Source organism: Coturnix japonica, chromosome 2, assembly GCF_054131305.1.
Source record: "Coturnix japonica strain WE chromosome 2, WE-NBRP24, whole genome shotgun sequence".
In the NCBI taxonomy this organism is placed as follows: Eukaryota; Metazoa; Chordata; class Aves; order Galliformes; family Phasianidae; genus Coturnix; species Coturnix japonica.
The window spans coordinates 108,678,590-108,696,565 of record NC_140664.1 but is presented as its reverse complement, the minus strand read 5'-3'; the positions used below and the strand labels follow the sequence as shown (position 1 = coordinate 108,696,565).

The 17,976-nt window shown below is 38.1% G+C and overlaps 1 protein-coding gene across 2 annotated transcripts in view; it reads left to right on the top strand.

Moving 5' to 3' along the window:
• Window positions 1–17,976, top strand: part of CHN2 (chimerin 2) — a 152,493-nt gene that overhangs the window by 46,702 nt on the left and 87,815 nt on the right. For both annotated transcript variants that reach the window (XM_015853812.3, XM_085540546.1), the window contains exon 2: window positions 12,435–12,473. In XM_015853812.3, the coding sequence (XP_015709298.1) occupies window positions 12,435–12,473 (39 nt within the window). The remainder of the gene's footprint in view (window positions 1–12,434; window positions 12,474–17,976) is intronic.

Here is a 17,976-nt window from a genome sequence, read left to right as displayed (position 1 = left end):
CTCTTTAGCCAACTGTTACATCATTGTAAATTCTCTGTGGCCTGACTTGGCATTCTCCTGAATTTCTCTGTCCAGTCACGTCAACAGTGTGCCTTGTCTTCCTCATCAGATATACATGACTGCTTTCAAATCTGCTCATTCCAGTGGGGACTGATTTTTGGACCCAAATGAGTGAGAAGCTGAGAAGAAATTTAGCCATTCTAGACAATAAATTGGTTTTCAGAATACATAAATGAAAGCATTTCTGTTGAAACAATTTACTGTTTGGGGACTTCAAACTAGACTTGGTGAAGCAACAGTGTAAGTAAATTGACTGACATTAGATGAAATGATGCACTGAAATCAGACTTCCAAGCAATGAGGTACAGGCTGAAAATATAGTAGCCAGGTGCTATTCTCTGGTGCGCCTTAAGCAGAAAAGGGTATGCTCTCAGTGAGCTGCAGTTTGCTTGTGAATAATTCACATTTCAGGAAAAATAAGTTATTACAAAAGCTTGATCCAGAATAATTGTATTATTTATGTGATGTGTCACTTCAATAAAAATGTATCATAAATGTGTTGAGGTTGTTTTTTCTCACGCTCTCAGAGGGATCTAAATCTCCACCATTTTTCTTAATGTTTATATGCAAAGCTTCCTAATGTAATCATGTATCATGTGGAGTTATCCCTTGTGTGGTTGGTGCCCCATGATTCTTATTTTTTTTCTGTTTTTAACTCCATCTTCTGCTGTTTTCTGGCCATCTCTGTGTTGTAGTCAGATGAAACTATTTTCTTAGTAGTTAAGGGAGGCTGCACTGGCACTTACTGCTGTGACATGGATAGCCCTCCTTTTGTTTTCCCATCCATTTTCCTTGTGTCTGCTGGATGCATGCTATAATCACAAGCACTTTTAGGTCAGCCTAAAAAACTGCTGTTTTATTTTTAAACTGTGCTTGTTAGCAGTTGGACTTGACACCAGACCTGACTTTGGGTTCCAGATATTACCACGATGGGAATATTTAATGATAATAAAGTGCTTTGCTTTTTGCCTCGTTTGGTGTTCCACCTAATCTGACTAAGCAGTCAGCAGCTACTCGGCAGAACTAAATTAAATATTATTACTCTGTAAAACCATTTAAATTTGAATAGCCTTTCATTTAAGATGCATAAGCATTTCTCAAACATTCAGTCTTGTTACACAAATTATATGCTGTAAAAGAAGCATTTATTTCTAACCTGTAAAAATAAAACGTAATATTGGTAAGTTAGCTGGAAGCTTATAGATGTTCAGAAAAGATGACAAAGTAAGATTAGAAGCAGAGTGAAGCAGAAATTGTTGCAGAGCGTTTTCTGAATAGCTGTCAGTTCTATGTTCTCCTAACACAATAATGGGCACTCCCAGGAGGTGTGAGTCTCATGGGATAATTATTCTTCTGAGGTTTAGATGGGTTTTGCTGTGCCTTTTCCACAGATGGGTAAGACTGCCTTATAATTATTCTCCTCCTCTTTTAGTAGATTTTCCTAATGTAGAAATTAATAGAATTAATTCTGTATACATGCATGGTACTTACATTACCTAGCATATTAATGAATTTCAAGCAATACTGAATGATGCTATCGGATGGCAATAGTAAGTGGTTTGGAGCTTTTATCTTACAAATTGGTTTCAAGTCTCACTGTACATGCCTTTTGAGAGGTGTTTCTTTTTAATATTCAGGTCTATTTTCTGCTGTCATCAGCTCTCTCAACCTGGTTTATTTACAACTATCCTTGAAAATAACAAACCCAAGAAGTGAAACTTTAAAATAAACATATATTCTATAGCTGTAGAATATTTTTATAGTGTCTGGTGCACAAAGCTATTATTGTTGCTCACTCTGAGCATCAAGGAATGTCAATGAAACCAAGCAAAAACTTGGCAAAAGCTTAGCTTCCAAAGGGTGGCTTGTAGGGCAGCATACTTGATAATTAGTTACAAACCCATGGTGTTGTCAAATAAACCTGCAGCCAGCTGGCAGCACCAACCCCTATATTCTCAAAAAGGTTTGTATTTGGGAAGTTTAGGTGATAGGGTAATCTGACAAGTTCTGGCAGGCTCTCCTTTATGATGTAACAAACAGAGGAAAAGCAGAAAGATCTTTAAAGATGATCTTTCTCACCTGTTGGTCTCTTTACAAGATTAAATATCTATCATATCTGTAGTGGTGTTGGAGATGAGTGCTCACTCATTCCAAACAGGAGCATGTCTGCAGGATGGTGTCGGCTGGTAAGACTTGCAGTTCCTGCTCAGCACAAAGCATTCCTTTTAGCTTAAGGGGAAAAAAAGGCATCATATCACTTTGGAGATTTACCAGATCTTTCCAAGGGACTGACTGGAATTTGTTTTGTTCTTCCTTCTCTGTGCTCCTGAGTGCCACTAGTCTAACTGAGCTGACAGGTTTGAGTCTTTCAGCATGTATGCTCACGTTCATTATATGTGAATAAATAATAATTGAACTTTGTTCTGATAGATGGGGATCGATATGTTATCAAGAAACAAAGCTTCAGGACTAGGAAATAATTGGTACAAAGCATTTTCTGTGTGCTGTATATAACTCCACATGTGCTCTAGGAGCTGGGGCATGGGACCATGGCATCTCTGGTAATTCTGCACTATGGTGAGCAGGTTTTCTGGCTTAAAAGGCTGTGATTATACCTGAGCATATAAAGGGGTTCTGTCTCATTTGCTATTCCAAAATGGGAAGCTAGACCTGGGTCATAAAGACTAGCTGCTGGTTTTGTTCCACAGAAGAAAAGTTGAGGTTATATGTTTCTGAGCTTCATCATTTGGAGAGTATAAATCACAAAAGTGTACCTGTTTACTGATAACATATTGAATATTGTCACAGAATTTAGTCCAGCCCCCCTGCAGTGAACAGGGATGCTTACAGCTAAACTAGGTTACTCAGAGCCCTGTCCAGTATGACACTGAACGTCTGCAGGGATGGGGCTTCTACCACCTCTCTGGGCAACCTGTCCCAGTGCCTCACCACCCTCATTGTAAACCCTTCCTTAAATCTAGTCTAAATCTCCCCACTTTTAGTTTCCCCTTGTCATATCACAGCAGACCCTGCTAAAGAGCCTGTCCCCTTCTTTCTTTCAGCTCCCCGTTAGATACCGAAAGGCCACTATCAGGTCTCCCAGAGAGACCTGCACAGCCACACTACTGTGATCAAACTAAGTTGTAGAAGACATAAGCATATCTTTAATTTTATAGTGTTTTGTACAATGTATTTTGAAGCTGTATGATATTGTAAGAACTCATTATCAACTATGAAAGTGCCAGGCAGTATTATAAAGATCCTGGTAGAATTACAAACTTACACAAAGCAATTGAAAATCCTCCTGAGTAAGGAAACAGTACACAAACCATATTCATTTGAGAAGAAATGGTTTATAACAGCTTTCTAGCGATGTTAAGTACTGGTAGTAACTTTTATTGCTGAGATTTCGGGAGAAAAGTGGAGTTTTTATGACATAAAAACCCTGTCAACACAGAAGTACGTGTTATGAAACTTAATTTTAAGATAAGCATTTCTCTATTCATTAGATGAAAAATCAATAACTTTAAGAAAAGCAGTGCTAGGAGTGCTGTTAAATCTGTGTGGAAGTATTCTACAAAGTCTTGTGAAGTATTTGTGTAACATTTGAAGAGAAGATGGGTGCCTTGGTAATGTCTGACACTGGTAAATCAAATCTATTTAAAATAATAAGAATAATAATGCTTACATAAAATAATAATCTAATTGGCCTGGATTGTAACTGGCACACTTGGATAAAATACTCAAGAAAGAATGCATTTCTTCTTGTCCTGTGAGCTGTGATTGTTCCAAGTTTTATCAGAAAGCTGTGGGAATGATTAATATGCTTTGCAGGTGGGTGGTGTTTTTCCTGTTTTTCATGCTCTAATACAGTTTAAAAGCAAATATTGCAGCAAATGTTGTGCGACCTGTAAAGGAAGTCGAGGAAAGACCTAATTATTTGCTAACCTTTTATTCTTCTGCAGGTCCTAACATGTGCTCTGCTTTGCAGGGTAGATCCCATTTCTGAGTGTTGAAATTGTGTGTAGGCTGCATAGTTCAATGAGTTCCTCAGTATCTGAGCAGCCCTTGTGTTGAGAGCAATTTTGAGATCTTTATACATTACTGACTTAAAATCACATGGCTTTCTTGTTTGATGTGAACTATTGGGCTTCCTCTTGCTTCTGAATCTGCAGTTTTTGGCTTCAAAAATACTTCTGTTTTTGCATACAGAGAGATGCAAGTGCAGGCCTGAGTGGCAAATGCTGAGATCTTCCCTGGAAAGCTGTTGAACAGCAGCCACGGACAGATGCTGGGCTAGAACTACTGCTACCCTTGAATAGTCAAAAGCAAACATTTGTGCCCTTAGAATCATGTAAAGATTTGGACTGGAAGGAACCTTAAAGATAATCTAGTTCCAGCCTCCTGGCTGTGAGCAAGGACACCTCTCATACTAGGTCATGCTGAGCCACATCCAACCTGGCTGAGAGTGTATCCAGGGATGGGCCATCCACAGCTTTTATGGGCAGCTTCATACATCACTGCCTCATACGTCTAACCTACTGTCTTTTAGTTTAAAGTCCATGTGCCTTGTCTTATCACTACATTCTCTGATAAAAAGTCCCTCTCCAGATTTCCTATAGGTCCCTTTAGGTTACTGGAAGGCTGCAGTGAGGTCTCTCCAGAGCCTTCTTTCTCCATGCTAAACAGCAGTTCTCATGGTCTCCTCAGGCACAAGGAAAATAAGCCTAATTAGAATGATCTGTTAGACTCTTTACAAATAGACCAGTATCTGCTTAAAGAACTTGAGGAATAATGTCTGTCAAAAATTTTAATGGGTCTGTATATATCATATAAGACTACATATTCTTGAACACAAAGTCAGAGAACCAAAGCTGTTACCTTAACAAACACTGTGCACCACCCCTCTTCTGTCTTCTGCAGGACAGCTAAAACACATGAACCAGTGCAGAACTGACACTGTGGCCAAAAAATCTAAGTAATCAGCATGTATTCTACTTACATTAATACATACTACCTGTAAACTGAAGCAATTCAGGATCCTTTGAATGTGCAATTCTAATATTCTCCTATAGACCTGAACATTTACAGCAAAGGAAAGTGAATTGAGGAGAGAAACCGTTCTCACTGTCCAGCTTAAATCTACCTGTGTTCTTGGTTAACGTGTTATTTTAAAGGTGGTCTTTCCATTGTCCTGGAGGGTCAGAGATTATGAAAAGATGTATATCAAAAGTAACAGTTACCAAAAGCAATGATTTGGATTTTGCTAAAGGTTAATAAGTTTTCAGGGAATGTACTGGCTCCTTTGACAAGCCAGATAAATGGGCATCATGTCAATTTATGAGTGCATTTCTGGAACAGGGAACCTGCTGACACTGTCTCAGTATAAATGCTCTAATTGAAATATTTCACTGTAATCACAGTGACCCTTTTATTGCCTTTTATTTATTTATTTATCTGCTTATTTATTTACTTTGCATTATTGCAGTCATGTGCTTTTTCATATAATGCGTGGGTTGCTTTTGCTGAGTCCAGGTTGCCAACTTGCAGGGTTGCTGGTTGTTCTTTATTTAAATTGCTATAAGTTAATGACAGGAAATATGTTGTTGCATTCTGCACGGTGATAAAACTGCTTCAGTGAAACTATTCTCATATATGCCAACTGATTATCTGGTCTTGATTTTTAGCCAGGAACTAACTGGTCATTACTTAGATGCTAAAATATATCTGAGTGAGATACGAGCTCTGCAAATGTGATGTGATTTAACTTATGTCGTGTGTTTATTCCTACCAAAGCAATGCCAATCTCTCAGTCAGGCAGAGGCCCTGACTGTGCCATTTTAATTTCTGGACACCTCTGCTTTCTAGATTAAAAACATGAAAATGTGAAAATAACTATTAGATTTTAATTACACTGACATTAAATTGGATAATGGTAGCAAGCACTGGGGCTTAGTTCTTAGTGACCAGATTAAATTTAATGGCAGCCATTAACTAAAACAGATTTTTTGGCAGTCAAGCATGAAGGAGATATTTTGTGTGTGTGTGTTTGGCTTGTTGGTTTTTGTTTTTTTTTTTCCAGCATCTTCCTATTCTAGTTTTTAGACACTCAAAGTTGTGATCCCTTGAATGATGAAATTCTTAATTGTTGTTCCATGAGCAAAATGCTTCAAAGAACCTAAATCATGATGGCTCATAACTGCCATCCAATATCAAATAGATTATAAGTGATTCAGCATGAAAAAAGCCTCCCTGAGGTCAGGCAGTGTGAATACCACCCTACACTATAAATCATGGATTTCCCAGAAAATGTTTAAGGCATTCAGAATATCCATATCAGCTAATTCAGATCGCCTGTTGGGTCCTTTGATTTGCCATCTGGAAGAGCGTCTTTCCTTGTATTTCTTGGGCCTCATTGAGTATCCCCAAGAAAAACTGCTTTCCTGAAGGACATCTAAACATTGATTTATGCAGATATTCCTCCCTCTCCTAATATTGAGAGCTGTACCTATTCGTTCTCTCCATTCTGAGATTTTGAAGGATAGGCTTCTAGTTCTCTGACTTGTCTAACACTTCCAGTTACAATTTCTTCGAAAAGTTCCAGAATAGAAAGGCATATATTAATAAAATGAAATACTGCTATAGTTGGATGATTGTAGCAGCCTGAACAGCACTCACCAATCGCAGAATATGTCTCTTCAAGCTTTTGTTCTTTATAAGTTCAGATGTGTGTTCAAATAATTCAAATCCCCAGTAATGTGTTGGAGATCATCTATTTCACAGTATTATTTAATACTTGATAACTCTTCTAAACCATTTACCCACTCGCTGGATCTTTTATCTGCATTTTAGTGATATAGATATGTGTGTAAAACCAGATTTTCTATGGATTGCCCACTTGTCTACAGAAGATAATGATTGAAATCTGAATCAAAAGCAGGAGAGCACAATTTAGGAAGACTGATTGGTATAATTGAGTAAATGAGTTACATTTGCAACATCAGTAGTTTCTGATCACAGGTTTATGGTATACAAAAGCAAGAGATACAAAGTAGCTGTCAGTTTATATTGTGTTTATTAGAAGCTTACTGTTTCAGCCTGATTACTGTGCAGGATAGACCTCCATCCGTTTTACATGTTTTTTTGACATTTTAAATCACACATTCCTTGCTGAACTTTTTAGAAACAGAATAGAAGAGTGGGAAGTACTCACCATGTGAATGAATATACCAATTATCATGCATGTTACAAATAGTGTGATTGCTTCTCTTGTGGTGCCCTACACTTGAAGGTGAAATATCTCATTAAGATAAAAGTTCAAGTATCTTTCTATATTTTAGTCTCTGTGTGCTGGTGGCAAATGTATGTCTGAATGAAACATTAAACAAGGCTTTTGACACACTGAAGTGTTTTCAAAAGTTGCATCACTAATTATTAACTGCAAGAGAATTAACTTTGTTTTTCAAAGGAACGCTGGCCTTTTAGGAGTCGAAGAGACACCCGTTTGACAGTATGATTATTTGCAACTTGGAAAATAAGAGCATTCTTTCTCAAAGAGTAGTCAAAGATGTGCTTGTAAGGACAGTTACTGTATGGAACTGAAGTACCCATAACACCCAAATGTATTTGCCATGCAACACTCACACATAAAAGTGCCTATTCAAAATAGTTAGCCAGAACTGATGCAATATGAGCTAGTTGTGTATGCATCTATATTAATTTGCAACAAGGTAAATCAAATGAAAATAGCTATTTGCCATCTAACTTACTGGCCATTAGGGGGCCAGATAAGATGAAAATGAGCTTCTGTAATTGCTAAGTTTTAAGCACTTAGTGGAAATTAAATAATGCAGAGACAGTTTGCATGTTGAAAAACAACTGCCCTTAGCAAAGAAACTCCTTCACTACTCTTTCCATGCAGCTATGTTTGCTAGCAGCCATACAGCTGAAGCAAGCTTTGAAGAAGGGAACTTGGGGGTCTTGATGGACTGCATATTGAATACAAAACCTTCCTTGGAGACAGCTCAACGCCATCTGGACCTGCTCTTGGGCAAGCAGTTCTGTGTGGCCCTGATTGAGTAGAGGCTTGGATGAGCTGGTCTACAGAGGTCCTTGCCAGCCTCAGCCATTCTGTGGTTCTGTGATCTCAGTGCTAGTGAGTTGTACAATACAGCCCTGGTTGTATGAAGGGAAATGAAAAATACAAATGTGTGCCTTTAAGTACACAAATCCATTGATCTTACACATGGCATTTTATTCAAGAGTTGTATGTTATTCTTACATCCATATGATTATATATAAAATAAGAAAAATAGCATGTTCATTTAATTTTTGGAAACAACACTGTCACAATGGAAGTGCGGTATATGATGAAACCGTGCAAAACCTCCTTCAGGGAAGCATTCAAAAGGCTTTGAAGTACTAGTAGGTTTTAGTCTTGGAACTGAAAATAACAACAGAAGATGAAGAAATCAGTAACTAGACTTGTTCATCCGGTTAATCATTTATCTGCTCACTGCCAGTAAGCCAGTCTCCTCTAAATTGGCTCTTCTTCATAGATAAGGGTCTTTCCTTGCACGCACAGGTCATAGTTTTAAAATTAGTTGTTCCTGGAAAGGAAATCTGAAGTTCAGACAATGATGGCAGAAAATCCAAGTGCTTGCAGATGTATTTTATTTTTTAAATAATATTATATTAAGGACAAAGGGGGAAAAAATGTTTTCTTCCTTTTTTCTTTTCTTTTTTTTTTTAAATACTGACTATGAATAAATTAGCAGAGTGTTATGGTGACCCTTCGGCAGCTGTCCCCCTATGGTCTGTGCAACTCTTTAGTACTACAAGGGTCAGTACTTTTTGAAATCTCTGGACTGGTCAAGGCACATTTGGAGATTTGTTACTGTTCCCCTTGTAATTAGAAACTGTATTTATAAGTCAAAAATATTTGAGTTGTGTGATGTGATCTGTGATCTTTCCCTTAAAACAGTTACCTCCTTCCAGTGCATTACCTGTCTACATTAACAGTCTAAATGGGTAGCTTAGTAGAGCTGCTTTTTCTAGGTCATTCTCAGTGTTGGTAATATGAAAACACGAACGATGGTATCACACTGTTGTCTGCACAAAGTACAAGGAAGCAGTAAAGAGGAATTCAGCCACTCCAGTGTCTTTCACAACTGCTCCCGAAAAGGTGGCACGTTTAGTTCAGAGCCAGGTGTGGAGAACTACATGGCTTGAAGTCTGTGGATAACTTTGCTTGCTCTGTAATTAATATAAGCTTTGTTCCTCATAAATTGCTCAAGAATGGATATAAGTAAAGTATAGACTATTTATCATGTAAATCACACCTCACAGAGCAGTGTGAGGACTCCTTGGATTTTCATGTTGTTTTTTTGTGGGTTTTTTTTGGGTTGTTTTTTTTTTTGCATGTCTGATACAGTGTTGGTATTAAGACCTGAAATAAGGAAAGTGGTCTAAACGTCTGGAAATTGTATAGTTCATTCAGAGAGTCTCTCTAAATTGAGGTGTATCATGTGACGTTTGGTTGAGCTTATCAGAACTGAAACTCCTTTTGTGCTCAGTTTCTCCTGTGGCAGCTGCTTTTGACCTTGTGCTTAGCTGTCTTCCTTCTTGAATTTAGACATGTCACTGTTGAAAGTGTGAACCCCTCAACAGCAGTGTTATGAGAGAACCTACCTGTCTTATCACCTAAGAATATGTCAGTTAAACCTTTTTTCACGTACTGCCTATCACAGTTAGGATAAGCATTATGATGGAAGTTTAAATTAGGAATATAATATAATAACTCAGGGCACTTGTCATTTGTGCCAAGTCTGATTTTTTTTTATGATTGATTTTGGGTAAGTATGTAGATCAAAACTGAGGTATGTGTCCCTTGCTTGAGATTGTTAGCACATCCAGAACTGAAGACAGAAGCTGAGGGGTAGCTATTACTGGTAATCAGTCTGACCATGCTGTACTAACCTTAGTGAAGGGGAATGATGTACAGTTGAATTGGTAGAGCCATCTTAGAGGCTTAGAAGAGGGACATATTAAGAATTAAAAACCAACAAAAAAGCAGCCAGCCCGTGCCTGCAGAGGTGCCCACTGGTCTCCTTCCACAAAGGGAGCAAGACCTCAGTAACTGGGCTCACTAAACATTTCCCTGATCCTTAAGCATGACCTCTCTCTCTAGGTTGTATTTAAGCTAATTGTTTTTATCTCCCTGCAAATGGATGCCATCAAATGTCATGCACAATAGCTTGACAATAAACAACATTAATAATGCCACTTGAGCTGTGTTTTGTTCTCTGGGCTTTAAGATGCTATTAGTTGGAGGGACTGGAGAGGATGCTGCAGAACCTTGTGAGGGGGAATGTGGAGCTGGTGACCCACGTTCTTCCTCCAAGTGTACTGCCCTTTACAGTTACTCATTTCTGTCTGCTCTGGGCTGACAGATTAATAAACGTGACAGATCTAACATAATCATTGACAGTTTTGTTTTATGACTCTCTCCAAAATGATTGTATTTTTTTACCTAGGCTGTGGTGTTTCCACACCATCAGTCTGTCTGAAGCTAATGAAGCACTTTACGGCCACTTGTAGAACAGCTTCCATTGTTCAATTTTATGCGCTCTTTCTAATTGATTTGCAAGATGATAGCAACAGCTGATACTTTTCTTTTTCATTGTTGATTCCACCATTATTTCCTTTGTGGAGTCACAAGTATAGATAATCCAATATTTGTGTTATCTCGGTGTTTCTCCTATTGGGAAAAAAAAACCAACCTGTTAATAAGCAAATTCAGAAATCCTGTTGCAATAGTATGGAAGTGTGGAATAGGAATATAATACACGGCATTATGGTTTTATAGTAAACTATATAGAGAGCAACAGATGTATAAAAAAAAAAGCCTGAGTGATGTATTACCATTATAGTGTGAGAGGAGAAAAAATTAACCTGCTCTTGCATGAATAAATTTCGCTGGTCTCATGAATAGCTTCACAGAATTTAAAATAATCCTTCTGTATAATGAATTTGCAAGCTAATTACTCTTGGATTGCCACTGTGTGATATAACTCTGTCAGTCTGGAAGTGTTGAAAATTTTGCCAAAGTTGTGAAGTGGATCCAGCTGAAACCAGAACTGAATGGGTTTCCTAATCAATATATCTGCAGATTGTTGCAGCGTATTATTCCAGGCAATAACTGTGATAATTGCTGGGTTTTATCCTTTCTCTTTTTTTTGTTAAACAATAGAGTTAGAAGTGGCAGATGGTAGTTAATGATTAACATTCCTAGTAAACAAACTTTTGCATGGATATATTTAAAGCAGTTGTGTGTATATAAATAGACAGGGAGCATGAGCTATGCAAGTATAATTGAATTACATTAGCATAACTTAAGTAGGTTTGGTAAATACCAAACACCTTAATTAACTTACACAGTATTAGGAGGTTAATGATATACTCCTGCTACAAACGATTCTTCAAAGTGTTTGGCAACATGGCAGCTCAGAGCCAAGCTAATTCATGGTACCCCACCCTTTGTAGCTGATGTACAGCAGCTTAGTTAAATCTTGCACTTCAAGCCTGGCCTCTGCTGGGATTTCTGGATGTGTAAGCAACAGCCTTCCTTAGGAAGGCCTGGAAAGCTCCCTCTGGAGTGAGGTTTGTGGTCTCATGTACTCAACATGACACTTAAGGATGATTTCTGTCTTCCTTCAGCTTCAGTTTTTGCAGTCCTTCCTCTTTCTAACTTCTTATTTATATTTTGTTTTTTTGCTGATGCAGTTTCTGGAAAATATACAAATTGCATCCTATAGTCAGTTCAAGAAGTATAATTGAATCTCATTGTTGGAACTGTCAAGTCAGTGTCCAGCCTGAGCTGTGCATCTTTTTAGCTAAGCATGTATTGTTCACTGATACTTGGTGAGTCTGGTGATGGTTTCCCCTTAGGCTTGATGTAGGGCTGAGCAGAGCCTCTCTAAAATCTGAATAGTGGGGTTAGAAGCCTGATTGAAAGCCAGTATTGGAAGCCATAGTCTTAATCATGCTAAGTAAAGTAAACAAAGAATGTTGCTACCAGTCTAGTTAATTACCTTAAAAATACTGGTGAGTCAGGAAACAATATGCAAATTGGAGTGAAATTAATTCCTGTTGTATCTGACTGATTTGGAAAAAGCGCATTGGATCTACAAGTGGTTGAAATTTATATTCTTCTCTCACATAGAAAACTGTTCTCTAAATGAGATAGCATCTCTCTTGGGAAAGAAATGTGAATTTTGCTGACAAACTGAGGACTCTCAAAAGAAAAATGCAGTCTGACAGTTTGACCCAGTGGCCAACTGACTGATTTATTTCTCTTTTTACTTCTATTTTAGATGCTGAAGAATATCAGCCTCCAATATGGAAATCGTACTGTAAGTACACCAGAAAAATTAACTTTACCTTACCAATATGTCAATGTTATGTCTTTTTCCTTTCTTTCTTGGGGAGGGGAAAAACCATACATTTTGAATACGACTGTAGAAATTACTAAATGGGACAATAAATGAGACAACAGAGAAATTTGAACCTTTCTGGGTCCCTGCCTATAGTGCAAATACAGCAGGATTTTGAGTGACAGATTCTCTGGTTTGCCTTGATAATGTGTAAATCTGTGTTTCATGGCTTTTCTTTTGGGGGCTCCGAAGGTAGAGGTTAATGCTTCATGCATTTACTAAACAGAAGATTTGAGTGTACTTGTCCTTCTATATGGGTTGCCGATTCACTTTAAGATAATAATATTTTTGATCCTGAACAATATAAGATGTTTTTTGAAGTGGTTTAGAAATTAGTGACCCTATGATCAGTTCTGAGAACCTTCCTGTTTGCTGCTAGAGTAGTCATCTACATAGAGTGCAATACAGAAGTGAATATTTTATGCCGTTTTTTGCTTTGTATGTTTTAATAAACCAGTAGAGATCTAAGTCAAAATATTACCTTTTAAATCCTTGTTAAAGATAGATTTTAGATTTGGTCTTATTTTGGACACTTACAGAAACCTAAGTAAAAATGTAGCTTTGGGTGTGTTTTTTTTCTCCACTGATTTCAGATACATAACTATCCTAAATGAAAGTCGACCTTCTTATTTTGGCAACTTCAAATTCAGGGCAGCACCATTATGGAAATGGAAGAATGAAAAGGAACACAGTAGTTACATGCCTATACATGTACAATTCTAAATACTTGTTAATACTTGTTGGCTTGCTTTCCTGCACATTGCAGTATACTTCAAGGCACTGCCTATGTGAGAATGACATTTTACCTCATAGTAGACTGGGATTCTTTCATCCACAATTTGAGTATACCATTAAATTACAATGATTGATTGCTCCTCAGAACACTGTTTTCCAGAGAGTTTTGTTTTTGTTGTTCCAGTGTATTAAATATGTGAGAAAAACTTCCTTAAAAGTCAACAGAAATGTATTTATTTAGTTGGACCTGCCTGGTGTACTTTGAAGAGTATCTGGAGAAAAGTAGATGCTTGAGTGTGTTCTTTTAGTATAAAAACCAAGCTTACTTATAGTCAGTGGAAAAACTGTCATTGACTCTGATGAGGCCAGGATGTAAAATGACAGTAAGGGAGCATTCTATAGAGGAAAACCAACAAAAACTAGCAGGGAATAAGCACAGGCCTTTATGTACCTTATCTTAGTCATCTCACTTGTGCAGCAGGCAGGTCAGTGCATGCAGTGATAAAGTTCGGTTACATTTGCCTGAGAGTTTACACTTAATCCTTTAAACATACACAAACAACAAAAGCACAACAGGATGAACTAACAGAATATGAGTGTATAATTTCCTATCTGGATATAAGTAGGATGCCCGTGTCATTGTGGCAATGACAAAGTCAGCATCTCAACTCCATGCATGAATGACTTAGGAAAAGGTTACCCAGTTCCAAAATTCACATAGTAGTTTAAGCCTACAGAGATTTATTGCTGATACTACTTAGCCACAGACAAATGTTTTTCATTGCAATATTGGATAAAATGCACTTCTTTGCTCCTCTAGAAAAATAATCTGTTCAATTAATTATAGAAATTATGATCGATGGTAGCATTATTCTGTGATGCAGACTCCTCCTGTCTCATCAGGTTTAAATGAGTACATGCATTTTACTTCTAATAGTCAATGCTTTCTGCCTATTTAATGATTGTTTTATGTGTATTTTAGTTAGTAACTTTTTTTCCATGTTTGATAATATATTATTAAAATATTTTGCATATACTTAGGACTTCTTTTAAAACAGCTGCATAGGTGCACTATGTGGTCTTTCATTGACATAATTATCATTGCTTCAGCTCTTCCAGCTTCTCATCAAAGGCAGATTTTCCAGTTTATGTAGGCAAAGTATTCAGTTAAACAGTATCCATGGGCAAAACAGAACAGCTTTCAGAATCCAAGTGTTTCACTTGGTATAGTTCAAGCTTATTTCAGCTGGATTTGGAAAAGATGCACAGCTCTAATTCAGAAGATATTCACTTGTTTATGAATAACTGTTAGAAGGAACGTAGGTTTCACAGATCCATGCTCTGTTGTAAAGCAGTATGGCAAGGTGCAAAGCCACAAAACTAAGGAATTCTATAAGGCATTGTCAGGCAGAAGGCAGTGCATTTCTTCACTGCTATATAAAAACAATTATTGGATTTTTTTCCTCTCCATTGGAGCGTCACTGAGCAATAGTCATAGATGAGTTAAAATAGAAAGCTCTAGTTGCTGGCACACAGCAGATTGAAAAAGGTATGAAGACGTTGGTGATGATATTCCGCCTACTCTGGCAGAAGAGGTTGACTTCTGCATGTCACATCTATGTTGCTTACACAGAGCAGATCTTATAATTAAACATTAGGCTGTCTTCTATGGTCTGAGTCTGGCAGTTTGAGCCTTCAGCTGAGTCAGCATCACAGTGTGGTGTTAAGAGCTTATGGTTTGTCTGGGTCCCAGGAAATCCAGAAGGATCCCCCCTTTAGTATTGCACAACATTTTACCTGCTGAGGGCTGTGATTTGAACTTTTTCTTCAATGGGGAATTCACATGTTGCTACTCCATGGACTGGTGTTCTGACCCTGGCTCATTGCGGTTGCACCACGTCTCTTCAACAGTAATAATGTGATCCAGGATACTGCCACCTTCAGCCTCATTGTAGCTCAGTAGGTCCTAACAAACACTGCATACAGTGTTCTTTCCATTCTTGTGTCAGCATCTGTGGGAGCCACCTGGTGCAAACTGCAGTATTCCAACATTGCAACCATCATTTCCAATGCAGTGAAGCAGATATTGAGCTACATGCATAGATCCCTGGTTGCAGTCTGTTGATTTGTGTGAATGGGCTGGTTGTGATACTCTTCATTTCATGCTATGACAGCTGTGCATGGCTATCCAGAACATGGTTTGTTTTTCATGTCGCTGTTGTCACTGCTGAAATGCACCACCCACCATCTCACTGTGCTTGCTTACAATGTTTGGTCTCCATTAGCATTCAGAAAGTGTCAGTGAATGTCAGTGGGTGCCATTTTTTCTTCATGGAGGAATTCAGGGTCACATTTTTGCTTCATATGCACTTTCATGTCAGCCACCATTTTGTCAGACTGCCCCTCTGCTGCCATCTGTCATGTGGCAACTACATATAATGGAACTCTATCAGGAGGTTTTAACCTCTACTGCCATACCACCAGCATCAGCCTTTGACACTGGCTGGCATAATAAAACAGGAATCATTAATTTTAGATCAACCAGTGTTAGAATAGAGGATTTACCTTATTTATTCTGAGAGACAAGTCTCCTCTCTCTGGAACAGAAGAGCTATATGTATTCTAAAAAGTTAATTTATATCTCAAAGAATTTTTCCCTTAGATATTCTATAATCAATTAAAGTTTTGCTACCTTTATGCACTCCCAGGTGATTATGACGCTGTGAATGTTGGCAAGCTATTTGAATTATTAAGCTGATAAAAATTGTCCAAGGGGCATTTAGATATTCCTTTTTTTTTTTTTTTTTTCCTTTTCCTATCACACTGCTGCATTTTGGTTCAGTGTTTTGTCTTAGTAGTACTATGCATTTCACTTGCATCTGATGCTGGACCAGAAGGTTACTTCCAGTCTGATGCTCTTCCCTAAGCAATAGTAATACACTGTTCTTTTTTGGGTGCTGTTGACTTCTTGTGAGGTTAATTTTCCCTGGGCTAGAATAACAATGCATCATTTTGTTCAAGTGTAATCCTTTTTATAAGCAGAGTCTGTCTCTAACCTGCCTGTCAGTTCTAAATGCTGAGATAGACTGGGTCAGATGTCAATCACTGCTTACCACTATATTAAATAAGTATGTTTTTATATAATTTCAGTCAACCATATCCTTATGAATTGGATTCTGATTTAAGATTTTCAGCAGTGATGAGGGAGAAATGAGGCAGAAAAGCAAGGCTAGGATGTCACCAGGGGAAGTGAATAGAGGAGGGTCAAAATCTTTCTCAACTTCTGACCATCCACTGGACTCTGCTGAGGTCTCAGCAGTGTGTCAGTCTAAGCGGTGAGTGCCCAGCAAATATAATGAAATCAGGCAGAGCTGTGGGATGTTCTGTGCTTCTGAAATGAGGTCACTTAATGAGGTGTCTGTGCTCATTGGAACTTAGCTGTAGGGCACGTTTTTATCGAGTCACCTTAGCCATCATATTTCACTTGTATTCATATCTCATCTGCAGATTTTCACATAGCAATCATTTGAAGTGGTAACAGGAGAGAACCATCCTGGAGAAGAGCACAGCTTTCTATACCATTGTACTTGCTTTCCTCTGTAATGCCTCATTCTGTGGGATATTGTCTTTCCTAGCTCTTCACTTACCTGCCCTTTTGGTGTTTTCGCCTCCTCCACCCTTGTCTTGCTGAGCATCGTTTCTGAGTATTCTTTCCTGTCCTTGTTGTTTCTCTCTCCTTGAACTGCTTGGCATCTCTCATCATCATGCCAGCGATGGGTCTCAGTCCATTCTTTCTGTTCCCAGTATGTCTTCTTTCCTTCATCCTAATGGTTCTGCTTCTCTCTCCAGTAGTTCTACTGGGCTGTCTGTTTGTCAGTTTAATGCCTTTCTGTTTAAAGTTAATATAACCAAATCTGAATTCATTATCTTTCCCAGGAAACCATCTCCCATTCACAGTGTTTTCTGTGATTATGAACAGTCACAAGCTCTGCTGTGCTTGTTACCTGGGGGCCCTTTTCTCATCCTGCACACTAAAGATAGCATGTAGATTATTATTATTTATTTGTATAGTAGTGATCTTAGTTTATTTTCCTCTGTTGTATTTCTAAATTAGATATCTTTCTCAGTTCAGATTATTGTGCAGATTAATTACTTGAGAATGATGGCAGTCTTCTTCAAACTGTGCAAAACACAGCTGTTAGGATGGTTTGTCCTTCTCGTACCCATCATGAATCCCTGAACTGACTGATTCCACTGCATCCTATCAATATCTGCTTTTCTGTGTTTGCTTTCAAATGCTTTTTTTTGTATAACCACCCTCTCTTGTTAGACATTCACAGAATCAGAACTGTAGGGACTGGAAGGGACTTTTGGAGATTGTGTAGTCCAACTCCTTACTAAAGCAGGTTCCCCAAATAAGTTACGAAGGAAAGTGTTCAACCAGGTTTTGAGTATCTCCAGAGAAGGACCATTTCACTGCCTCTCTGGGCAGTGTTCCATAACCCTCAAAATAGAGAAGTATTATTTGGTATTATTTTTGTGGGACTTCTCATTTCACCTCACTGTCCGCTCATCTATCCCACACTTCCTTAGCCTACCTACAGGGATGTTATGGGAGATAGAGCCGAAAGCCTTGTTGAAGTCAAGGTAGAAAACATCTACTGCTTTCTCCTCACCTACCCACTCA